The following is a 26,918-nucleotide window of genomic DNA, read 5'->3' on the forward strand; positions in this document are numbered from 1 at the left end:
CTCTGTCATAAGGACCACCAATCACCTACAAAGCATGGTGGACATCCTGACAGCAAGCCATACCAGCAGTAATCTATCAACCTGTCCCATATTTAACCTGATGACTTACATATGACAGAGAGACAGGGAGGTGCATTCTGTTACAAGTCTTCAAGAAATATTCAGTCTATGCTGTACACCAGAAACTAACATAACATTGTAAATCAATGTTCAATGGATAGTATAGTTCAACTATACTTCAATAAAAATATATATTCAGTCCATTATGGTAGAATTGCTTCCTAAGCTGAAATATTCAGCAGCTTTCTAACTGAGGCAGTGGCTTGTACTTAAAATTCATACTTTCCAGGGTTAAGTACAAAAACAGAGCTAATCTGTTTGATAAAGTCCGACGTCACTTCTCATTAGAGAAATCACCAGTTCCGCCTTTACTGTTTGAAAGGAGACAAGGTAAAATACAGAAGGCGCACATTACCTTAGAGCTGAAATCCATTCATGAATATGGAAAAGCAAGGGGAGGGCAGGTGATCCAGAGAGGAAACAGAATAATGATAAGCGAGGAACGTGTACTGATCTGAGGAACGTGCCAGGAGTTTGGTTATGATAAATAAGAAAAGCAGAAGTAGATTTGAAACATTCGTTTCCCTTTATTAGCTCAGTGAGGCTGATGTGTACTGCACATTTAAAAAAAATCACAGGAATTTTCATACAATGAATAAAACCACAACAATACATGTAGAATTGGCAGGTGGAAAAAAAAGCCCGGCAAGGGCTCAACTAATCACTCACTTTCCCTCTTCAGCATAGTTCAACCAACAGTATTACACTTTCACCTACAAATCTTAAAGTAGCTCCATCAAGTCAGCAGTTCACATTATTGAAAATGTCTGTCACATAGGTACAAATTTAGAATCATCACATTATATTACATGGCTATTCTAGGTCATCTATAGATCAGGTCTTAGACTACAGTGATTGAAGTTCTCGTTACAGCCATCAAAAAAGGACACATAATCATTACCTACTGTAAGCTCACATCTAAAGGCATGAAAAGGTTTCCTTTTTTTTCAACTGACCCAACCATCACACCCCAATAGTGCAAAGTTCCCTCTCTGCTGCTTTGAATGTTGACAGCCCAACCGTTGCTCTCAGAGTCATTTAGCAAAAATTGATTTTGTTGCACTGGAAGAATTATTCTGCTACATTTCTTAAAAAAAAAAAAAACAACCCACATTTCTAAAGCACCAGTTCAGTTACCAAAATTGTAGATGTGGTACTTACCACAGCATGAAGGCAATGGCCCAGGGTCATCTAAAAATCCTACAGATCTATGCTGAAATTTGCCTCCAGTGATGATGGGGTGCATGTGTTCATTTGAAATATACTCTCCAAAAAAATTAAAAATAAAAATAAAAGGAACACAGTTTACATTTTGATGGGCTACCCACAGTGTCTGCATAAGATACAAAAGCTCTATTTGGATGGTCTAGTGAGTCTCTCTTTGCACTAATTTTAAATGCAATTTGAAGTCCATGGAGGAAAACTATCTTCATGGTAACAATATTTGTCAGGCCAGAAGGGTGGGAGTAAATGAATCCTCAACATGAAATCTGTAGTGTTGTCTTTTGACAAGTAAGAAAGGAAACCCAGTCTTTGACTCATGTCAACGATCCAGGGCAAAAAGGAGAATGTATTGAAAATTGGATCACAAAAAATTTAAAGGCAAAATAGAGAACGTATCTGGTCCTTGAACACATAATATGATTTACTAAATATCGATTTCTTAAAAATAATTTATTGCTCTTAATAGTCTTTTTTATTCTTATTCTACAACAGAAGATACTCAGATTTCAGAAAGAAAGACTGTAAACTTTAGTTTGGCGTCCACACAGAGTTAAAATACCTGCATTTAACCTACAGAACAAGAATTAGGCAGATTAAAGATGTGTTACGGTTGTAACGCAGGACCTGTGAACAAGTTCTTTTATTTCATAGTATTTTTATTGCTTTCTATCTACTTAGAAATAAGAAGCCAAAAACTCAAGCAAGCATCCGACAGGACAGACAGTGGATTCACTCTGAACACAATATGCTGGTGATAAATGAATGCAGCTTTCAAAATTAGCTGCATTGGCCTGGGGGTGTAATCCATTTTTATACGATCGTGTTGGGCGAGAGAAAGGAAAAGAATGGTTACATAGTAGGTATATCATGTCTTCCAGAAAAGTCATGTCGGCCATACTGTAATTGAATTTCAACTCAGAAACTTGAGTACACACGCCAAACTTTACTGACTTCCATTCCAGGGCTCCACACTCAGAGGAAATCCTGATGCTCAAAAATGGAGGTTTTACTGAAGTTTTTTTTTTTTTTTTCTTTATTGAATTTAGCAGAAGCAATGTCATCAAGAACAACTTCATGGTCACGTCAGAGGCCATGCTAGTGCAAGTAGCAACACTGCTTCTGCAAAGCGGAATTTCCCAAATGAAACACTTAAACTCCAACCTGACAATTGCCATGCATCCTAGGTAGAAAATTTCCACTGGCTTTATTATTTTCATCAACTCATAATTTATAATAAATAGGCTATCTGCAACTGATAAATATGTCTCTTTAGTAAACAAAGGAATGAAATATCAGTATTTATACAGGATGCATAACTGTAAAAAATACAGATAAATACCATCATCATACTCTGCCAAGGGAAAGAGATACTGGCTTCAAAGAGAGTCTTCAGACACACATTAATTATTGTAAAAATCATACTATAATTATTACCTCAGCATTTTGTATCAAATTAAAATCACAAAAATTAAAACAAAACAGCATTTTAAAAAGATTTTTGACCTCTAGTTTCAAAACTACTATTGATAGAGAAAATAAAAACATTTCTTAATGGTTACCCATTGAGAGACTTTACATAAAATCATGATATCTTCTAGAAAAATTTTAGATGAGAAAATTTCATTCCCCTAACAAATCCAGTGTATAAAACTTCAAAGAAAAACAAGCAACAAGAAAATGTGGAAAAATATTGCAGAAGTGGTTAATACCTTTAGGGGGCTAGGAGGTTTATTGACAAGATGCTTAGATCGAAGCTCACCTAAGAGGGGATGGTTGTGCATAAAGCATCGATTTGTTGTGTTGCACTCAATGGACACACACACTGTCCTTTTTTTGTTTTACAATCAAATATATATAAGCAGTAAGTTCAGCTTCTAAATATGTTAGTGTACAATAATTGTTTCACCTCATAATTACATTTGAATATTCTCGATTAAGAAAAATTTAGCAGTTTTTTAAAAGAAGGCTGCATTTACAGTGCATAGCTGTAACAAAAAAAGAACGTCATTGTATAGTATGTACACAAAATAAAAATACTCCATTTAACATCTGTAAATACTTAACTACATCAGAGAATGTAGCAATTATACTATCTGAACACATCCCAGAGAGTTCTACCCAACTCTCCTTAGTAATGTAACACCGTGCTCGCTCCTCAGAAAGAACCACTGAACAAGCTGCACGCTTGACCATTGACAAGGCTTTTGAAATTTGCAGTGGGAGATCAACGTTTTGGACATTTACATGGGTGTCAGGAGGAAGGACGAACTACAGAAACTTCAAAATGTTAGGAAAGTTGAGCATTCGGTGCCTGCAGCATCCTCTCCCACCCAGATTCCTTGGCAAAAGGAAAAAGGAAAAAAAGAAAGAAAAAGAGAGAGAAAGGATATGAGTTCTACAGAACCTGCAGTTTCTTCAGGATTGTCATATAATCATTACGTTGTGAGAGAAAGCTTGCTTCACGTTGATTTTGCACTTTCTTAAAAAAAAAAAAAAACAAACAAAACAGAGTACGGAGGCTGATGCCCAGACATCAGTGGCTGTCATTTTAGGGTGGCCTGTGGTTGGTTGGTTAGCTTTCTTTCCTTTTGGATGTACGTTTTTTTTTTTTTATCCTTTTGAATAGAATATGAACATTTTGAAGTTCTAGGTTTTAAGTGTGTCTTCATGGAACTGCTGCCATTCGAAGTGGTTTGCCCTTGCACGCACTGGTCAGGTGTCCCCAGTCCCCACCTGTACATACATACTTCCCCCAAACCAGGCAAACACACACATACAGGCATGCGTGCACGCACATACACACACACACACACACACACACACACACACACACACACACACATTCTATCATTAAGAGACTCAGGGAAAGCAAAGCTGACACCCATGAATAAACATGTGCTTACTGGAATTCCAATCTGTCTCTTGCCTCTTCAGCAGCTGGGTTCATGTAAACCATTGTTGTTGTTCTTGTATTGTTGTTGTTTTGTTTTTGTACAGAGAGTGTAAAGTAGGAGAAATTCCTAAGTATGACTTGCAATAGTCTTTTAGGGAAGGACGCGCTGTCCCGTGAGGTATTCACCATGCCTCTGTCATCCTTAGCCAGGGAACATATTACCTGCGTAAGCTTCTCTGGGCTTCTTTCAGTAAACTATCGAAATCCAGAGAGTCATACTTGCTCTTGATGGAAGCAGGGTCAAAGTCATCTGAATTTGAATCTGAAAGAAACCCAAGCCAGGTCAGATGTACCCTTTGTTTACGGTCATTAATTCAATCATCTAACTTAAGATAACCCGATTCAAAGACAATTTATCCAGCTAATACACTTTAACAAAGTATGCCCAACTTTTATTAGCATACGAGGTTTGTGTTGGTGTGTACATATATATGTGCGTATATTTACAAATATATCTCCAGGAGGTATTGATATGTATGAATATTAATAATTATGTGTATATTTGCAGAAGGTATTTATATGGTAGATGGTATGATATATACACACCAATATTTTAATTAATTATGCTTATATATTTATCTATTTATACCACTTGTATGTATTTGCAGAGGGTAAGGAGTAATGAGTACTCAAAACACTCATCTATTGACTCATTTTGGATTTAAACACTCTTGGGAGGTAATCAAAACAGGCTATTTCTTTTCAATAGCAACCTAGGCAATCAACATGCTTTAAAACTAAGGCCCCTCCTCCTTCCTCCTACATTAAATGACTTCCCCAGGTTCCTCAACAACTTAGGTGGAGAGGAAAAAGTAGAAGCTAGAACTAATCTTTCTGTTCATTGGGATTGATTTCATTAAGTATAAAAGCCAGACTTATCAGTCTGCCGCTCCCCTTGAAAAAGTTGGAGGGATGTAAGTTCTCAAGTACCTCAAGGGACCCCAGCAACAGTGGTACAAGCCCTCCCCAAATTAGAAGGTTTAGGAAAATGCTTCATGTCCAGAGAGGGCAGTTTTAGCCTCTCTACTCATTAATGGGGCTTCTCTGGTGGCTCAGATGGTAAAGAATCTGCCTGCAGTTCAGGAGATCTGGGTTCATTACCTGGGTCTGGAAGATTCCCTGGAGAAGGGAATGGCAACCCACTCCAGTATTCTGGCCTGGAGAATCCCATGGACAGAAGAGCTTGGTGGGCTATAGCCCATGGGGTCGCAAAGAGTCGGACATGACTGAGTGACTAACACACAACTTCAAATAAAGCTATGGTCTTTCTCAGATCCTTAAACTAGTCAAAGTAAGCATTTGTGCAAAGCTCCACATGCCACTTCTGTAGCCCTGAGCAAAATTGATATATTTCAGTCCCACTGGGTATAAAGTAAAAATCCTTAGAATATTTCTTATTTTTCTCCACTGACACCTAAGAAACAGTCTACCATTCCTTCAGGTCTTTCAGCTTGAGAAAGGGTACCTTGGATATACAATAGGCAAACACATTCATTCTTTTAAAAGTACTCACTTAAAGGGAAGACAAAACCTTTCTGGGAAACATTAACAATCCTACTAAAATACGCACATTTGTGTTTTATCCAGATTAAATTACAAAATAGAAATGCTCAAAGTGGCAGAAAAGGGTAATAAAAGATAAAATGGAGGCTAATCATTGACCTCACAAGTTGTTCTGCTGAAAAGGTGGCAAATCCCTCAAGTTCTACAGAACCAGGCTGTTTCCCCTACCTCACTAGCTTCAATACACTTTAAAGACATCTTACATTTAAAGACAAGGAAATTCTTTCACTTTTTTTTTTTTTTCCCATTCACATCATCCCTTGCCTATACCGCCTTGCTTTGTCCAGGTAAGGTGAACAATTACAGTCAGCTTCAGATACAAAAGCAGGACAAAAAGGGCCCATATTTCATCACCAAAATTTACACGATCAGTCCTAAATTACACTGGCTTACACTCTTCTCTTGAAAGCCTAATGAATAGTTTGATTGTATAACTAAAGCTGCCTGAGCAGCTGTTGTTCAAACCTTAATCTTTTTATAAAGACAAAAAATAAGTCCTGCTCATTGCTAGAGATTAGCTTGAAATCAGAATTTCAGTTGCATTGTAGAAGAAGATGAATGAGTCATTCAGTGACGGCAGTCTGTGTGACATGAAGTCCACATAGAACCATCAAGAACATATGTGTGAAGCTTTCCTTGGAGGAAATTTTGAGAATTAAAATGTCTTAAATTAAGATCATTCTACACGAAACTCAGAATTTCAGTCTTTCTGTGTTTTCATTAGCAAATATTAAAAGTACTTTGATACAGTGGTTCTCAAGAGTTTCTTTACTGTGAAATACGGTGGCTGATGCTTATATATATACCAACTTTCATGGGCATACATATGTCAATAGGCACCCACAAAATAATTTTTATTGCTTGAAGTGAGAATGCATCCACCTGTAACTTCTAGGGCAATAACATTCACTTTCTCTCCAGTAAAGGAAGGATATATATCCACAAGTAAGATATAATGAAATTTTTTTAGGAATAACCTGAAAACCACTCTAATAAGTTTTAAAAATAAATTGTTATAAATAATAATATTATATTAATAAAAATAAGTCACATCACAGCTATATTCCTAGCACCTAGAAAACTGTGGGCACAAAGTAGGGACTCAGTACTTGTCAAATAAATGTATTTTATTGAACACCTGTATGTTATTAAAAACCTGATTGAAAATATTTGTGTTGGGATCTGGTACTGACTTACCAATGAATGGCAAGTGTATATTAAAAGTTACATATATATTCAGGATGCTGATAATATAATACATTTCTTTGAGTTCATAGTTTGAGACCAACATGTTATTTATTTCCTTTTTCTTGCTCAAGTATAAATTCTAATTTGATCGTAACTAATTCCCAATTAAAATGATCATATTCTTAATCCTGATCCATCCTTCTATTTTTACCCTGTAGTCCTAATTTCTGTCTTTCCTCTTTAAGATTTTGCATCAAGCTCTTTCAAATGGAATGATCCATTTGTTTATAGAACAGTAAATAGAGATACACAGATAACAGATTCACAGAAACCAGACTTAAATATTGTCTTCATCATGGTAAGCTTGATTATCCCTTTAAATTCTGAGTCTCATTTATGAATCTGGCTCATAAATAGTAACCGAAATCACTGCGTTTTTTATTAATAGTATTGTAATAACCATTAAGTAACCTCAACAGCCAAGAAATGGAGACTTAAATAGGGATATTTCTGCAAAGAAGACATACACATGGCCAATAGGCACATGAAAAGATGCTCAATATTGCTAATTATTAGGGAAATATAAATCAAAACTATGATGAGGTATCATTTCACACCAGTATCATTTATAAGTCTGCAAATAAATATATACATGTATATATAGTTTCAAGTGTACAGAATCACTTTGCTGTACACTTGAAACTAACACAACATTGTAAATCAACTATACTTCAATTTTAAAATATCAGAGAAATGGGATATGTGAACTAACTTAAATTTAGGAAAGCAAATAAAAATTTTAAAAAATAGTAATCTAAATGATAGGTTGCTTTACTTTTGGTAAAACTAATCAGTATCACGTTATTTTAACACTTTACTCTTGATGTACACATAAGCGGCCAATTCCTCTGAGTGCAGTATATGCTTGTTGTTCAGTCGCTAAGCTGTGTCTGACTCTTACAACCCCCTGGGTTTATGCACCGTATTCGGCATTCATGGCCTGAAGCACTTAACTTGAACTCTTCAAAGAACAGAGATAAGACATATATGATGATGTTCAGATCCAAAGCTAGTCTCTGGTGTTGATGCTTCCACTTTAAAATAATTTGAAATGTATAACTTCCCATTGTCATCATTTTTAATTATAATTACAGTTACCATTTATTGAGAATCTATTTTGTGCCAGACACTGACACTATGCTAAGGGCTTCATAAACATGTATATAATCTTCATGGCAATGTTATAAGGTATTTTACAAATGAAGCACCAGAAGCTGAGGGAGTTTAATTGCTCAAGGCAAAAGCTAACTCAGGTTTCAAAACCAGGCCTGCAAGTTTCCAGTGCCAAGGTGCTGTCAAACTACACTAGGCCTATACCTTTCCTGTGATTGTAAGGCTGGAGGGAACTGGAAAAACCTATGCTGCTACAATACACATCAAACACACTTTTCAGGAAATATAGAACCAGCTTAGCAATGGTAAAGTTTCTATTGCCACTGGCAAGGCAGAGAGATAACAAAGAGGGAAGCATTCTTCTTAGAAATATTTCAGGGAGGCTCCAGTTCAATTTGGAAGTACTATCCAATGCTCCCTCTACCAGTGATGAATCGTGATCTAAAGGCCCCTTGAGGTAGCTTATTTTAAACTTGAGATGTTTTGAGACACTAGAAAACACCTTGGCCTTCATCACTGAAGAAAATAAGTCAAATCAACTCAAGATTTCAATCTGTCTTGACTGTTTTTATCAGCCAACATTTGAACAAATGACTTGCCACCTTTTATATTTTCATCCCTAGGCCTCTAACAGTCAGCTGCCTCTCCCCTGCTTCATACTATCTATTTAGCTTGGGAAGTGAATTATAGCATATTCACCCTGAACAATGCACCCCACCTGTATCAATTACTCTAGAAAACATCAATTTGGTGGAAGGAAGAAAAAAAACCTGTATTTGGTATTTACTTTTTTTCTTTATACCAAGCCAAAGTAAGTAGAGACAGACATGTAATAATGCTTAAGAGCAGATTTCTATGTTAATTTCATGATTATTATTATAAATTGATTTAAATAATTGTCATATGCATAAGACACTTGCCATTTTCCTTCATTATTTCATAAAGGAACATAAAGGCTTATAATACACACATTAGATAGGGACTAATATGGAAAGGAGCAAAATTAAAATTGGAAAGGAAATTAAGATGTCCATTGTGCTATTATTTATAATATCAAAACCAGAAAATGTGTTTAGCTATGATGGAATGATTAAATATAATGGTACTACTCATCAAACAGAATACTGTACAACCATTAAAATATATTGGCAAATCATTTTTAACCCTGGGTCACAGTAAAAAATGAACTTACATAATATTAATTTAGAAAAGTAGATTTTTAAAGTCTATATATGTATAATATAAGCTCAACTATAAGAAATTCAATGTTCTGAGACAAAATACTGAACAGCATGTTACTCATTTGGTAACAGTAGTTATCTCTAGGTGATAGGCTGATAGGTAATTTTACTATTTTTCTTGATATCTTTGTATATTTTCCAAATGTTACCCCTTGAGTCTGTACAATTTTTATAACAGAAAAGATGAATACTTATCTATTCTTCAGTTTCCTTATCTGTAAAATGGGGATGATACTACATAATATCTACTTCTAGGCTTTGTTCTGGTAATTAAATGAGAAAATACTTGCAAAGCCTTGGCACAGTACCCATCATATAGAAGCACTCAAAAAATAGCAGGTTTATTTTCTTCTTTTGTTTTAAAGAAAGTATAGTGTGATTTAGCACATAAAATTTTACTTTGGCCTCTGAGTATAATTTGTAGGAAATGCTAACCATTCTAAGAGTTGGTGAGATAATAAGGAAAAAAAGAATAAAATATTTCCATATTCTGCTCTGCAAAGCAATGATGCCACTGCTATAGTCTGTATAAAAGGATTCAGGGTAGGCACAAAAGCAATAAGAGATTACAAACAAACAACACATGCACACACCAAATATAACACCACACACACAAAGACACACAAACAGTGTAGAATTTCAGCATCTGGGCAGGCAATAGAAACAATCTGTTTCTCTTTGTCACCAAAATCTAAGCCCCTTCTGAAATCATCTCATATGTTAAAAAGTAAAAAAAAAAGGATAAAAATCTGTATTCGAATATTTCCTTTAGTAGAAGGTAGTAATGGTTTGACCCAATGTGCCTACAGTTTACATATGTTTCCATTTTGAACTCAACATTATAGATTCCTCATTCTATGTACGTAAAATCCATACCTAGGTCTGCATAGTTAGACTTGAAAAATTGCTTGCGTCCACAAAAGTACAGCTCGAAGTCAGTTTCATTCGACCTGCGCAAAGTGTATCCATTTTCAAGAGCAGCAAAAGCATCACAGGTATAACGGTAGGTAATGAAACCATAGCTGTCTCTGCAACAGACAAAGAGGAAAAGTTCAAAGCCAGTGAGGAAGCATTAGCATATATGACTGTAACCCTTTCCACTTTGGAGACTTCGCTGGTGCCAGCCTCTGAACCACTGCATTCATTTATCAGTGTGATTGTCCTGTCAAGCCGCTAACTACTTATTTCTGGGACAGGAAATCTCAACTAGAAAGATTAATAAATAGGGATGAAAGAAAATAAATAAGGTTCTGAACTCAACATGTCATCTGTCAAAGCATTCCCATCCTGGTAATCTTACGGCCATAATTTTTTACATATGTCAGCTTCTAAACAAGAAATAATCTTGAAGATTCTCACCCATCATCCCGCAGATTTACTGTGCACTCCTCAATTTCACCAAAAACTTCAAAACGGTCCCTCAGTTCTGTCCGTGTTGTGTCAGGTCTGATTTTGCCAACATAAATCACACGGCGCTCTTCCTGGAGGGGGAAGTGAGAAGAGACTTGCTAGTTCTGAAGATAGGAAAGACATTGATGCCAGAACCATTTATGAAGGCACAATCATGCGTAACAAGAACCCCCATGGCATGCCAATTACAGCAAAATACACGCTAAAACTTAACGGAAGACTACGCTTGAACCAAGTTTTACTTTCCATTTCTCTAATTTCACTTGCTGCATCTCACTCTCTTCTACCTTTTCTGTCTTGCAACATGAAATTTAATGTATTATTTTTAAAAATGTGTAATGTGGTCTTTTTATCACTAAAGAGCTGAATAATATCTATTAAATATTTTAACAATTGTGACTCCACTATTAATCTTCAAAATTGGTAAGAAACTGACCTGATTTGCAAAACCATTTAATTTCTCCTTAACTCAGAATTATAATAAAATGTGTGCATTTTTTTATTTCTATTGACAAATAACTTATGTACATTACTGTATAATTTTAAGGTGTACAGCATGATAGTTTGATGTACAAATCTTGATATCCCTCAAAATATTGATTCTTAAACTCTAGTATAAATTACCTCGGGGGCTTATTAAAATGCAAATTATTGGAGTTTATTCCAGCTATATTAAAAAAAAGTGGAAGATAGTGATCAATGGTTTTATTTTTAACAAGTATACCCCAGTGTCTCTGACACAGGTGGTCCAAAGACAATAATTTTAAAAATACAGTTTTAAAATATAGGCCATTTTAAGCCATGGGTCTCCAAAGAATAAGAGCTATAAAAGAGGCTATAAATTTCACTTTGCCAGTGAATCTTATTTTAGGAACAGATGTGAAGGGTGTGGCCTAATTTTCACAAGTGGAGTCAATATCATCATAATCTTAAAGTCAACAGCAATTTATAACCTACAAAACATGGGAAAAATATTTTATAGCCTGAGAATGGATTCATTTTTTCAAGAACAAGAACACATTCTCAGTGTAAGATATAATCCTATATTTCTTGTTTCAAGAAGATAAGGCCAAAGATGATCATGTCTCTCAAAACTGAAAAAAAAGATTTTTCAAGAATGTAAGAAGTTAATACGAATGTCCTTATCAACTAGCCTGTACATCTATCGATGACAAACAAGAATGAAATGAACTTGCAGTTGCAGAGATTTCAGTTAGATGGAGGCAGAAACTAGGAGTCATAGGACTAAGGCACAGATTTAGGTTGCCTAAGAGTTTTCTCTGGATGTGCTTAGAATATGTTGTCTCAGATGCTAAAAAAAAAAAAAAAAGTCATTTAGGCTTAAGGCAAAGAGATATCCTACGTTATTTACTGAATGCATGTCCTTTTCATGTGTCCAATATTTAGCAAAAGACCTGGCAAAGAGAGGACAATCAATAAATGTGTGTGAAATACAACTGAACAATTCATAGACATATCCTGTAATACATATCCTTCCAGGTGATTTGATCATCCATGTCTCATCTTCTTTCACCATATGCAGAGCTCATATTTTCATTTTCATCAGGAAAATTACTCTGAGCTTCAGATTCGAATAACCAACTATCTATTTGACATCCCAGGTTGGATGTCACCTAGGCACCTCAAACTAGACCAACATTACTCAAACCAAACTCTCTAATTCATCCTCTTCTGATGGGGTTTTTCCTGCAGTGTTCTTGTATCAGTAAAGTTAACACCATCCATCCAGTTATTCAGGACAAAAACCCAAGGGCCTTCCTTAATTCTCCCCACTTAGTCCCCTCCTCACATCCAATCACTCCTTAAGCCCTGTGGATTTTTACTTCCTAAATCTGCTCCTTTGATCTCATCTCCCCTAAATCAAGATGCCAGCATGTCCTTCTGGACTAATATAACAGCCTCTTAATTTGGATCCTGTGTCTGCTGTTTCAGTTCAGTTCAGCCGCTCAGTTGTGTCCGACTCTTTGCGACCCCATGAATTGCAGCACGCCAGGCCTCCCTGTCCATCATCAACTCCTGGAGTTCACTCAGACTCACGTCCATCAAGTCAGTGATGCCATCCAGCCATCTCATCCTCGGTCGTCCCCTTCTCCTCCTGGCCCCAATCCCTCCCAGCATCAGAGTCTTTTCCAATGAGTCAACTCTTCGCATGAGGTGGCCAAAGTACTGGAGTTTCAGTTTTAGCATCATTCCTTCCAAAGAACACCCAGGGCTGATCTCCTTCAGAATGGACTGGTTGGATCTCCTTGCAGTCCAAGGGACTCTCAAGAATCTTCTCCAACACCACAGTTCAAAAACATCAATTCTTCGGTGCTCAGCCTTCTTCACAGTCCAACTCTCACATCCATACATGACCACAGGAAAAACCATAGCCTGTCTGCTGTTTACCCTCCTCCAATTTACTTGTTCACTTTAGCCAGAATAGTTTTTATTAAGAGAACAGGATCATGCCAATTAAGATCTAAAACATGTCAACGCTTTCTCACAACATTTAGGAAAAGACTTAAATCATTAATAGAATCTACTAGGTCCTTCTGTCTGGATCTGGGATTTGGATCTGTCTCCATCTTGGGCTTCATCCCACACATCTTATTCTTTCCTTTCTTCTATTTTGAGCCACACTGATCTTCTAATCTTCTATCAGTCCCTAATATATACTTCCTTTCCTAAGGCCTTTGCATAAGGTGCTTTTCTGCTACTTGGAATATCCTTTCCACACTGCCCCGCCCTCCTCTCCATCAACATACATACTGTCTAGAATTACAATGAATTCAACAATTGTTTCCTATCTGAGACCTCAGATGAGTTTTAGTTCCTACTATAAGTTGCTCTAATAGAACAGTCTACTTCTCTTTTGTAATTCTGTGCTGTTGTTTAGTCACTACCTCTTTTGTGACCCCATGGACTGTAGCTCACCAGGCTCCTCTGGCCATGGATTTTCCAGGCAAGAATACTGGAGTGGGTGGCCATTACCTTGTCCAAGGGATCATTCCAACCCAGGGATCAAATCCATGTCTTCTGCATTGGCAGGTAGATTCTTTACCACTAAGCCATGTGGGAAGCCCCTTCTGCCCGATTATAATTAAATATTAATAGCTTATTTAGTGTTCAATGTCTTCAATGTCTATATCCCCCTACAATGAAAACTTTATGAAAGCAGTGACCATATCAGTCCTATCAACTACTTATTTTAAGAGTACACAAAACAAGAGTCTTCTCAATGCATATTTGTTGAAAAATCAATCGATAGCCAACTAATCATTTTCAAGACCTAGCTCCATACCTTTCATTACATCAAAGGTGCCCAAGTACGGCCCTTACTCTCTGAGAGTCTCTAAGACAATGGAGAATGGAAACCAGGTTTGGTGCCTTTATCATAGGAAAAACTTTGCCCAGGTAACTCAGCTGGGTGTACCAACAAAGGTTTCCATGATTTGTTTTACAGGGTTAAGTGTAAGGACTCACTTTTTTCACTCTGCTGAAGCAACTGGTAAAACACAGTTCTTTGACAGCAGTTATTGAGCCTAAATAACTGACCAGATGAAGTATAGCAGGCAGAGTGGGCTGCCCAATTCACTTCCATGTAGATTGTATGTCTCAGCTGAAGGCTGTGATTGTGTTGTTGCAGAGTACCCAGCACATCCTGGAGGTCAATAAATATAAAGGGAGATATCCCAGGGCAATGCTTACACTTGAACACAGGAATCATCACATCACATTCCATTCTATTTATGCAGCCAGCTCCCTCCAAACAGCCGAACTTGATGGGACTGTTATCTAAACTTCCTGGCGCCTGCAGGCATGAGTGTTATGCACTGTTTTTTTTTTTTTTTTTTAATGAACATTTTTAGGAAGGTTACTACTGTATAGAGGAAAAGGAGGGAGGAACGTAGAAGAGAGTGTAAAAAACTTGAACCATCATAAAGAAACTGCTCAGCTACGATTATAGGAATACACACAGCCTATGTTCATCTTTAAGGAAATTCAAAGTTAAAGCGAAAATCGACCATATGCACGTCCATATGCAGACATATTGGGATAGTCTCTGAATTGCTTCTTTATACGAAACTATATGCAACAATAATCCCACAAAGAAAATAAACCAGAGGACCTTTTATATCAGATACTGATACATTCTGTGGTAAAAAGAAGATATAACCTAGATAGGAGAGACAGAAATAGAAATGGCTGGTCCACAATCCCTTAAAATCACCTATTTGACTGTCAATCTCTCTTTATATAACACAGGAATGGGACCACGTCTTGTTACCTTACAAAGACCAGAGACTAAATACATGTTGAAATTCTCATTTGAGAAAATGATTAGAGTGATTGGTTTACTAGCGTTAAAAAAATGCAATTAAAAGGCATCTGAAGGTCTAAAAAGCAAAGATAAAAATCTTCCCAAGACTGGCCAAAAGGTCTAGCGAAGAATCGATTATTTTTAACGTGTTGCAGTTTTATTAGACAGATGAGTAGATTCCATATCTTTAAAAACCCTTAACACTTGCAGCCAATTTTTCAAGACATTAATTTCTAAACAGGAGATGAAAGGAAAAGAAATCAAAATGCCTAATAACATTTCCAATTTCTTAAAGGCTTGGAGGAACTCTAAACCTTTGGAAAAAAGCTCCTTGAAAAATGATTTTCAGACCAGTTTTCACTATCAAGGAGGATGGGACATTTATCAAGTATCTTTTAGCTTTAAGTTTTACAAAAGCTAGTTTGCTGATGGGGTGGATAATAAAATTGAAGATTTGTGTTGCATTAACAGGTATGGTAAATCCTCATTATATCAAGACAGAGGATAAATAAAGAAAAAAAATGACTGAATTAACTGACTTTGCAGTATCAAAATCTCTATCAGAAAGAGTGTAGAACTGCCCAGTTAACTGGGGAAAACATACGACAGTTGTTTCTCATAAAAAAAATAAGCAATTCTTGTTAAAAAGGGTTTGACTAACAAGAAAAGGAAATTAGTATTGAGATTAACATTTACTGAATTCTAACAGATGCCAAAGTATTGTGCTTCAGTAAGCGCCTACTACTATCTAAGGTTGGATAAATTTGAATAAATCCAGATTAGTCTTAACTAGAACATGGAAGCAATCTAGAAGTCCATTGACAGATGACTGGATAAAGAAGTTGTGGTATATATACACAATGGAATATTACTCAGCCATAAAAAGGAATGCATTTGAGTCAGTTCTAATGAGGTGGATGAACCTAGAGCCTATTATACAGAGTGAAGTCAGTCAGAAAGAGAAAGATAAATATCGTATACTAATGCATATATACAAAATAAATCTTCTGTATCTGCAGGGCAGAATTTATTTGCAGGGCAGCAATGGAGAAGCAGACATAGAGAATAGACTTATGGACACGGGGAGAGGGGAGTAGAGGGTTAGATATATGGAGAGAGTAACATGGAAACTTACATTACCATACATAAAATAGATAGCCAATGAGAATTTGCTGTATGTCTCAGGAAACTCAAACAGGGGCTCTGTATCAACCTAGAGGGGTGGGATGGGGAGGGAGGAGGGAGGGAGGTTCAAACAGGAGGGAATATATGTATACCTATGGCTGATTCATATTGAGGTTTGACAGAAAACAATAAAATTCTGTAAAGCAATTATCCTTCAATTAAAAAATAAATAAATTTTAAAAATCTAGATTAGTCTCCTTAAGAGCTAATACACAAATAAGAGCAAGTAAACACCATGATGAGTCAGAAAATATGAAAACTACAGACTTGGAGCACATATAACTACTTTTGATAGAACTGAAAATTTCTAAATAGTGCATTTATATGCATAATATAACATATTCACCCATATGGACAGCTCTTGAAAAGGCCTGCACAGAAAATGACATTATTTTCCCCCAAAAGAATAACTATGAGAAATTAGACAACTATTTTATTTTTTTCCTGTGGAAGAAGCTGATAATTTTCAGGAATGAGCCTCTGTTTCTGGCTCCTAGGCTGCAAACTGACCAATGGAGAAGAGAAAAGAAATGGCATAGTCATCGCCCAAGCACATCTGGTTTTGGTTTTAAGCACTGAGCCATTTCATAATGTCTAGATTTGCCCTTTAAATTAACATCCTATTATCATGTTTTCTGGCAGGAAACTGTAGAGATTGCAAATGGAGTTGGACTTAGAACTCCATGAGAAATTAGAGCAGTGACAGTTAGACATTAAATACTAAACTCTGGCTTGCAGAGTTCCAATATAACCTGAATTATTTCAAGCCTGTGAGAGTGAGAAAAGAAGAGAATGAAGTGGTTTTTGAGATCATTTAGATGAAAACTGGAGGAAAGCAGCGATTTATACAATGACAACATTCAATCACAACATATGATTCTGTGTTATACAAATTACTAATTATTAGTCCTTTCCTAGCTGTCTGATTTGATGCACTGAAGTTGGTCTGAATAAAGACTTTTGGACACATACACAGTAAAAACCTGATAAATGACCTACACTATCTCCTTCTTAAAGGAACTAAAGAAAAAAAAAGTCAATAGGGACCACCAGACAAGAAAGCAAAGGTTAACTTTGTAAAATACCTATTACATGATTGTAACGTTTTTTTCATTTCCTTCTGGAGTCTCTGTTTTGCTCATCCCCTGATTATAAAATTGATCTGAATTAATGAATAAATCAGCATTCCACCCAAGATATTCCAAATGTAATTTGCTATTCATTCATGACTTTAAGAGTGTCTCAGAAATCTGAATGAAAATCACCTACATGACCAAGTTAGGCAAACTGTCCTAATTCCTTGAACTGTTTCATGAATGAGTTTTCAAGATAATCTAGCCAAATGAGTCAAAAATCACTGCCTTTATCTCCATGCTCAACTCCATAAAAATACATTTTGCAAACGCATTATGGCACAAGAAAGCAGATCATTTTGAGGAAGGAAATCAGTCAGAAAAACTTCCTAAGGGTAACCTCATTAAACAGTTCCACTGTGCCTTCAAGATATTCTTCAAAATCTTCACGATGACTTACAAGACCCTTCAAGTATCTGGCTACTGGGGAGCCCCCTAGACTCACCTCCTGCCTCTCCCATACCCTAGCCTTATAATTAAATGACTAGCAGTTTCCCAATATACCTTGCTCTTTTCCAGAGACTTAGTATGAGCTAAAGTATCTGCCTAGAATAGTTATTTGCAATAAAAATATAATGTACCATATGTAATTTTTAAATTTTCTGAGGTACATTTTTTAAAATGTAAAAAGAAACAAATTTAATTTTAATAATATATTTTACTTGGCTCAGTACAGCCAAAATATTATTGTTTCAACTTGTCATTGACATAAAAAGTATTAATGAGGTATTTTAAACTCTTTTTTTTTTTTTGGTACTGTCTTCAAAATTCAATCACACAGTGCATTTAAATTTGGGACTAGCTTAATTAGCCTCCTGGCTGATGGCTACCTCATTGGACAGCTCACATGGAAAGAACCTTTGCCCTCTCCTCCCTTTAGATTTCAAATCAATCTCACACTCTCTAGGGATGCCCTCCCTCATTCCCAGGGTTGGGTGCCCACCCATATGCCACTTCAGTACCTTAGATACATTCTCTATGACAGCAATGAACACATTGCATATCTTTACCAGTCAGTGGACGTGAAGCTCCCTAAGATGTGGGGATGAAGTCTTACCTGATTTTATATCCCAGGTACCTAACAAATGTCTCTCACATAGTCATGTGTTTTCACCTTTATTTACAGAAATACCATCTAATTGTCCAACCGGTTAACCAGTTTAACAGTTAAGTCCCAAATCTTTATATTAATCTCTTACTATCTATGGGTCACTGTGCTAGTAAATAATTTCTATGTCTTAGTTTTCTTTTTTAATTTCCTTTTTAAAAACAAAAATAAAAATCTCAAAGCCAAAATTCTCACAAACATCTAGTTAATTATAATGACTTAATATATGTCAAGTTGACATTTGCACCATAACTGCCTTCTTTCAAAGGGAATTGATAAAGATTGTCTTAGTCAAAGAATTAGCCAAGGAACTTGTTAACATCTGTGACACCAAGGAAAGGCAGGGTGGTATCTGCTTCCAAACTGAGGCTAGTGGCCTCAAGAGTGCTTTTGGCTCTGGCATCTATGGAATATAGAGTATATTACAGATGAATCACAGTATTGATCTATTCGCAAAGAGCCAAACTAGCAAAAGGAGCCCTCCTTCCCTTTCTTCACCCAAGTAAGTATCTGGCACTATATTATCTTTGGAAAGAATAATAAAACCACATGCCATTTATCTATATTTATCTACTCAGCTGTGGTTATAGCTGTGTTACATTTTGTGCAAATGAGTAAACATATGATACAATAATTTCTCTCTTTAGTGTCACTCTTCTGGGAAGACACACGAAGAGTTTCATCAAATATGAATTTGAAAACACTGAAATAGCTACTTACTTACATGCCTACTCAACATGACTCTCTTTGGTATATATGAACTGCAATGTGCCATATTATAAGGCTTTGTAAACTATATGGCACTCTGTAAATGTGAGTTGTTATAGTTACTCAAGAGTCTATTAATTAAAAAGAGCAAAATTAGAAAAGCTGAATTTTCCATTTTCATTCATCTTGTTAAATGTTAACTAATGATACTCTGGTAGATCTTAATATTACAGCTAATTTGAAAGTTGAGAAAAATGAAGGAAAGTGCTATAATTTTCACAAGGCCTTTAATTCAGTCTTAGGTAGATTCAAAGTTAAATGGCAGCAAAGCCCTAGACCTTTAGCCTACATATTCAATTACTTCTCTCTTCTTTTTCCTTGAGTACCTGAGTTAACAAACCTCTCAGTTAACCTTTTTCCTCCAGCTGATAACTGTTGGCCTATGCTTGATTTGGACTTTGTTAGTTAGCTCTTTTATGTAGGTTTCTCAAGATTTTTTGATGGTTGTTGGTTGTATTAAAGGTACCATATCCATATATCCATATAAACTTTATAGTAAAAAATCACTTCCCTAAGCCCTGGTTGGAGAAGGCAATGGCAGCCCCCTCCAGTACTCATGCTTGGAAAATCCCATGGTTGGAGGAGCCTGGTAGGCTGCAGTCCATGGGGTCTCGAAGAGTTGGACACGACTGAGCGTCTTCGTTTTCACTTTTCACTTTCATGCATTGGAGAAGGAAATGGCAACCCACTCCAGTGATCTTGCCTGGAGAATCCCAGGGACGGGGGAGCTTTGTGGGCTGCTGTCTGTGGGGTTGCACAGAGGGGGACACGACTGAAGCCACTTAGCAGCTGCAGCAGCAAGCCCTGGTTAGCTTGTATGCAAGATGTATCAAAAGCTGATCTTCACTGAAATGATACTTAGAAGCTAACAGACAGCAGCTGCAGTGAACAAAAACAGTGCCATTTCTGATGGTTGAGCCTGATGGTGGAGCACCAGGCTGTGAAAGTCCTCAAGGCTCTACTGGGGCTCAGTGGGAAACAGTTCCTTAATCAACTAGGAATGTCTGCCTGGGACAAGTACTGGATGCTGGCAATTGGAGGATCCAGTTTTTGCCTTCTAAGTTCTGACAAACAGAATGAACTAGACTCCTATAATCTAGATCCTCATCCCAAAGGGTCAGTAGTGTCTATGTGTCAAGTAAACACAATATCCTACAGTAAGTGGTGCTGAAATCCATGATAGGTTATTGAAAAGTAGCTCATAAGAAATGTGGACATCTGAGGTGCTGACCCAGCACAAGGAATAAGTAGGGACTTAGCAAATCTTTCTCTACCACTGCCTTTAAATCTTACTCAAACACAGTCTCTCCATGGACAACCCAACCCTCACATCTGCCAAAAAGATGAAACCATCCAGTGACACCTCCTCATTTTCTACTCAGAGCAAAAAGCAGCAGAGAACAGTATGAAGAACTCATCCTCTAGGTCAATGGGACCAGTATACATCTCTCCTCCTTCTGTTTTTAGAAACATAAGTCAAAAGCAATAATGAGCTTCCAGATGAGTGAAAAACAGGCAGTATGGAGGAGAAATACATGGACTTATTTTGTTTTCCAATAATCAGTGTTAAGAGGGATTGAGGTGTCACTGATGCTAAAGCCAAAAGTCTGAGTACTGCATATTCTAACAGCATCCTTACCATATTTTCTAATCTATGCCCATCACATCCCACCAAAATGAGAGAGAGAGAGAAAAAAAGAAACCCTTCTGTAAAATAAAAGTAAGCTCCAGGCTGCTTACAATTGCCTTCTGCCTCTGCCTCTCCCTCTGCTTGGCCCTTTCAGATTCCCGCTTCTCATACTCTCTGCGGTATTCTTCCCTCTTGAGCCTTTCGTGCTGGTATTCCTCGTAGCTGTCATACCTGAGAAACATAACTTCATCATTAAGTCAACCACCTCCATTTGCACGAGAAAAATGAATCATAAACTAGGGAGGGGGCAGGGTTTGGGACTACATTTTGTCATCTACTTGAGGGATAAGAGGCATGGAGGGAAGTCAACGTGCATCATTACCTGGGCCGCCGGCTATGGGGCGATCTTGAACGTGACCTTGCGCACAGGGGCGAATTTCGGTGTGTGCGGTGTCTGCAGTGGCCTGACTCATAGTAGTAGCAAGATCTGAGAGAGAGAAGGAAAAACAAAAAGGGCATTTGCAACTGCCCGCAAACTCCAGTTTATCGGCATGACTGAGTAGCCCCTGGAATTCCAGCTTTCAGTTCCCAACTACTAGTGAGATTTCCCAGTGACAGTGTGTGAACCTCTAGTCAGCTTAAAGGTCTGGAAGTGGTGACATGTTCTCTTGCAACATCTCTTATAGATGTGACTGCCGAACGCCAGCCTGGTACACTGTCAGCTTTATCTTGCATGGATCTCAACTATTCTGCACAAAGCAGCTCTCCAGGTAATGGAAAAAGTTAGATGAGCAAGTTTCCTACAGATTGCTCTCTCTGGTCTGACTGGTTCATGTGCTGTGCTCAATGAGGACAGATTTAAGAGAAGATGGGGAAGAATGTATGGTAACAACAATCTCCTTTGTTCCTGGAGCACCAGGAACATGTTGTTGAGGGCCTGGGATGCTGGTGGGTTTTAAATGCTGTTTTGTTTTGTTTTTAATTCCTGGGGATATCTTAGGCTTTGGGTGGGTTTTGACAAGGTTTACCTTGAAGAAGATCTACTGCCTGGGGACCTTGATCTTGACCTGGAATATGGTGATCGAGAACACGACCTGTGTCGAGAAAAGGACCTTGAACGAGAGCGCATCCTTTGGGGTCTTTGAGAAAATAAAGATTTGGGTGGTGACACAGAATCTCTACATGGAGAGTTAAAAGAAGAACAAGAAGGTGATACATCGAACAATGAATAGGACTGCGTGCCATCCCAAGGGGAGTTCAGTTTATCACTTTCATCTTCACTGTCATCAAACAGGCCATCCATGGCTAGTCCTGAATTTATAAACATAGGTAGTTTGGAGAATTGTTCATTACTGAAATCACTGTCCCTCAGTTCACTGGTCTTGTCTGCTTTGTCGTCAAAAACAGCTTGACTGGGATGACCGAAGTGCTTGTTCAGCTCAGCTCGGATTTCCTGGTCTTGGAGCTGTTTTCTGGTGCTGCCGGGAGAGACCTGCCTGCTCACCTCCGTGGTCTCTCTCAGGTAGCACGGGTCGGAATCTGTGGAAGAGTGTATCTGCCCCGGCCCGTTGGAGGAGGGGGCATCTTTATTTTCTAGTTGTCTGGAGTCGTGGAGCTCCTGTGATATACTAACAAGTATTTCCGTTTTGGAATTAACTGACTGACAATAGTCATGGTCACCAAACAGCCGAAGACTGGGCCTTTTGGCCTTCCTTTCCTCGTGTCCACTGGTGAGCACAGAGGTCTTGCTGAGCTGTGCATACAACTCAGACTGCTCGGGCCCCTTCTTGGTGGAATTACTGCCTTGGGTACCAGAAGACTCACTGTACCGGGCCTTCTTGGATGGTGGAGGTACCACAGTCTTGCAAGAGGGCTTCAGCTTTGGAGAAGCCCTGAAAGGGTTATCTTGGTTGGCTTTATGTGGAGGAGTTGTGGGTGGAGTTAGGCCTACGATAATAAAAAAAAAAAAAAAAAAAACGAGGCGAGAAAGAAAAGAGACAGAATGTTGTTAAATGCCAGGATACATTTTCCTCACTTCCCTGAGAGTTCAGTCAATGGTTAAAACTCATAGAAAAACAAAGGAAACCAAATTCCTGATAAGACCTGAAAAAGTGACTCTGTCCCCGGAATTCTCTGTCACCAAGGAAAGACAGATATACATTGCAAGACTGCAGTGAAAACCCTGATATTTTGTATTTCAAACGCCAACGCTAACAGATCTTGCTTCCCAGGAAACATGAACGCATCACCACCAGGCAGAACCAAAGTTCAGGTTCACAAGGGTATCCTGTTGACTGTGTTATGGAAAACGAATGCAGTGGTACTCAAGGGACTCAGTGAATGGCTTTGTCTGCACTGGGGAGGATGCAAGGGGGGCAGGAATTTTTGTACAATGAAAGATCTCTACCTGTGGTGTCAAAGAATTAGGTAACTTAAAAAAAAAAAAAAAAAGATGGGATGGCAGCAAATGCAGGGCAGGGTGGGGATGACATAGGCAACTTCAAAGGAAGTTCAGTAAAATATGGTCTGCGAAGGCAGGGCACCAGACAACTCTACAACCTGACAGGAATGATTCTTTGTCTCCACAGTTCATTAACTTAGTAAACCATGGCTAATATAGGTATAATACATTCTTGTAAGCATAACTAATACATTCTGTCTAAAATATGGTTCTGCAACAGAAACCTAAGTGAACAGTAACACTAAATACTGCAGTGCTGGTGGACCATTTCATTTGGAGCAGCAGGTCGGGGTAGATTATGAGGTTGAAGGACTGAAACGAATCCAAGCTTTGGCAATTAGCTAATTAAAAAAAGAGAGAGAGAGAAAAAATAGTGGGAGCAGGGGGGACATCTGTAAATTGTTGCCTTTCCTGCTTTTCTACAGAAGGACAGAAAATTCCATCAGAAGTCATCATGGGAGATTATGTGAAGGCTGGTGGGCTCTGTCAGTTTCACCCCGAATAAGTCCTACTCAGCCCTTTCTGCCCAGGAAGAAGAATTGTGGAATGGCTGCAGAGTTGAAGGAACTTTGAAGAAGGGCAGGCTGCGGTTCAAATGACTTTATGCTTACAAGGGAACATTTTAGTTTACAATACACTTTTTATTTAGGAGGATGGGTAAATGCTATTCAGCAAAAAAGAACTTCAAGTCTGCTAAGAAGCCTGGGGTGAGACTTAAGGCAACTGCACATTTCAAGCAAAATTCTACCTTGCTGGAAAAAAAAATATGTGTATATATATATATATATATATATATATACACACACAAGTAGGTCACAGACAGCCACATGAAGTTTTGGTATGAACAAGAAGGCACTGCCTCTCTCCCCTACTTTACAAGAAAGAAAGGAAATTAATATTTTCCTTAAAATGAAATATTTTTACACTAATATTTGGTAATATTTATCATACAGAGCTAATTCTCCCCAAATGAGGGAAAGACATGAACAAAAATACAAAGAGGTGTGATTGTGGAAATCTATCCCAGTTCAGAAAGACAGGGAAATGCAAACACAAAGAGAAGCAAACACTGCTCTTCCTTCGTGACACATCTGAGTCTCAGAAATCTTCCCTTTATTAGCAGCCTACTGTATGCCTGCTCCCCCTACTCTTTGTTTAGAGATAATAGAGAGGTAACATTACTGAATGAAGCTCACCCTTCTTGTGTTCTCTCTTCATAGACAAGTGTATCTTTTGCTCAATCTAAAGAAATTTCTCTATGGCCAGTTTTCTCTCTTCCTTCCCCTCTTCCGTCTCCTCCTCCTACTTCCCTTCATTCTATCTTCTCCTTCTCTTGCTTTTCTTTCTTTCTTTCCCTATCTATCTCCCTCCCCTCTCTCTTGTTCCCTCTACCCTTCACACTGCCACATACATATACACGGATTTCTGTTAATGCTACATGCTCTCCTGCCTTCAATTACCACTACAACAAATTTAAAGATACCAGTTCTCAGCAAAGAAATGACAAGATCTCAAATATTTCTCACAGGAAGCTAAGATGCTCAAAGAAATAATGATGAATAATCTCTCTTTACTGAGTAAATAACAGTCAAATATTCCAAATGACATAGCCCTTGAATTAGAGGAAATGACATTCAACATCCTCAAATACAACTCCATAAATCTTTTCATGATACTCTGAATTGGGGTAATTTTTACTTTTCTAATAATTTACTGCCAGGATCACTCACTTATCAGATATTGCTATATTTTCACACTTATCTCTTTCTGAATGTGAATTATATCTTGTCTCTTCAAATAGATTAGCAGCTCTCAGAGGAAATGTTGCTTGCGCTTATTTTTGCAAAATGTTTCACTCGTTTTTATTTTTCTAGATCCTCCTTTACTCATAGGTGTTCTATTTCAGTGGCCCAAGGATCACTTGGGAAGCTGGTCAAATATTTTTAATGACACAGTTCATAGACCACTTATGGAGAGCCACGGTCCTGTGGTGTCTGTGTGGCACGTTGCCTTGATCTCAGGTAGATGTATTTTGACTGACATTGTAGACTTATAAAAAGAAACCCCAAACTTCAGAAACACCAAATTAGGCCACTATTAAAGAGAGACGAGTCCTAAAAATAGCTCAGCTATCTAGGGATTTTAAATATAGAAATTCTTTTTCGTCTTGAACATTTGAAACCCTTGTCCTAGTACCTAAGCTCATTATCGCTTAAATAACTGATTCTCAAGTTGCTCTTGGGAGTGCCGACACCCTGAGTAGTTTCTTAGAGTTAAAAACAAAGCTTTTCATGTCTTTCACATTTTAGATGGGCCGTGGCGATTAAATAGACATTCACTGAGGACCTACTATGTGCCAAATAGCCTACCAAATGCTGACATTTCAGGGATTCAGCCCTTAGGACTTCGTAAAGAGATCACCCTTTAAAATCTGCAGTAAGTACATGTTCTTATGTATCTGCTTAAAATTTACAGAAACACCATAAGATAACCAGATAGACCTTATGAGTGAAAATATCAGGGCTGATAAGTTTCGATTGGCACTGCTCATTAAAACAAATATAATACTTAGTTGATGGAAGTTATGTGGATTAGGAATAGGTGGACAGGAAAAGAATAATTCAGATCATTCCGTAAACTTTTTACTTTTAACTGAAAATTTCTTTAATTCAAGGAGAATATCTCAAAGCAAGACTGAGACATCTTGAGGGTCACAAGAATTCGTGGGACCAGAGTCTCATTGAAAATCTATTTCCAGATAGAGTTCCTGAGGTCCAGAGCAAAACAAAACAAAGCGAAGCAGAAGTGTCAGAAGTATTTTTTTTGTTTCTTCTAATGTGATGTCCAAAGTTTAGGAGCCATGGACAGGACAGGGAACCCTTTGCTGCTCCTGAACTAATTTGATTTCTCTAACCCCATCTCCTCCATCCAGAAGATTCTCCCTTGTGGTAGGAGGGCAGTCAATACTCAATTCCTCAATGCCACTACCCCTGTCATCTTCCCACTAATCGCCAGACTCTCAATTTCATCCCACAAGCCTAAATCAACAGTGCTAATGCCTCCCATAACCTCTGGATTATTTCCTGTGTGTTGATTTTCTGGGGAATGTGTACATTTTGGTGTTGACAGTACAAGGTATATTCCATGCTCTCTCTTGAACTTAGCAGGTTTTGATAGATTTATGTGAGGACAGATGGCCATTACAGGCTGAAGGCTGACAAGAGGCAGTTCAGAACATTGTTAACACACTTGCACAAACTCTCAGCAGTGCAGCACTGTGCAGAATGTAATTCAGACTATAGCTTTTTTATTGCTGCCTATTTTCTTTTGTCAAAAGAGCCTGCTGTGCAGAGCAACAAATGGCTGCTATTACCCAGAATGTAATGGGTGTCAGACAAATCACGTAACACAAACAATCAAGAGTATGTAGGTCATAT

General features: G+C 37.7%; 1 protein-coding gene across 4 annotated transcripts in view; it reads right to left on the reverse strand.

Annotated features, from left to right (window-relative positions):
* Positions 1–623: 623 nt before the first annotated feature.
* The window catches only part of PPARGC1A (PPARG coactivator 1 alpha), a 510,332-nt gene continuing 484,037 nt past the window's right edge, over positions 624–26,918 (reverse strand). For 3 of the 4 annotated variants that reach the window (XM_040237936.1, XM_040237935.1, XM_040237934.1), the window contains exons 8-13: positions 22,049–22,967; positions 21,403–21,507; positions 21,131–21,251; positions 10,822–10,943; positions 10,339–10,490; positions 624–4,559 (exon numbers count right to left, since the gene is read on the reverse strand). In XM_040237936.1, the coding sequence (XP_040093870.1) occupies positions 4,456–4,559; positions 10,339–10,490; positions 10,822–10,943; positions 21,131–21,251; positions 21,403–21,507; positions 22,049–22,967 (1,523 nt within the window). In that variant the 3' untranslated portion in view covers positions 624–4,455. The remainder of the gene's footprint in view (positions 4,560–10,338; positions 10,491–10,821; positions 10,944–21,130; positions 21,252–21,402; positions 21,508–22,048; positions 22,968–26,918) is intronic. The other variant, XR_005720671.1, reaches the window with a different exon arrangement.

The sequence above is a fragment of the Oryx dammah genome, unplaced genomic scaffold, assembly GCF_014754425.2.
Source record: "Oryx dammah isolate SB20612 unplaced genomic scaffold, SCBI_Odam_1.1 HiC_scaffold_3, whole genome shotgun sequence".
Classification (NCBI taxonomy): domain Eukaryota; kingdom Metazoa; phylum Chordata; class Mammalia; order Artiodactyla; family Bovidae; genus Oryx; species Oryx dammah.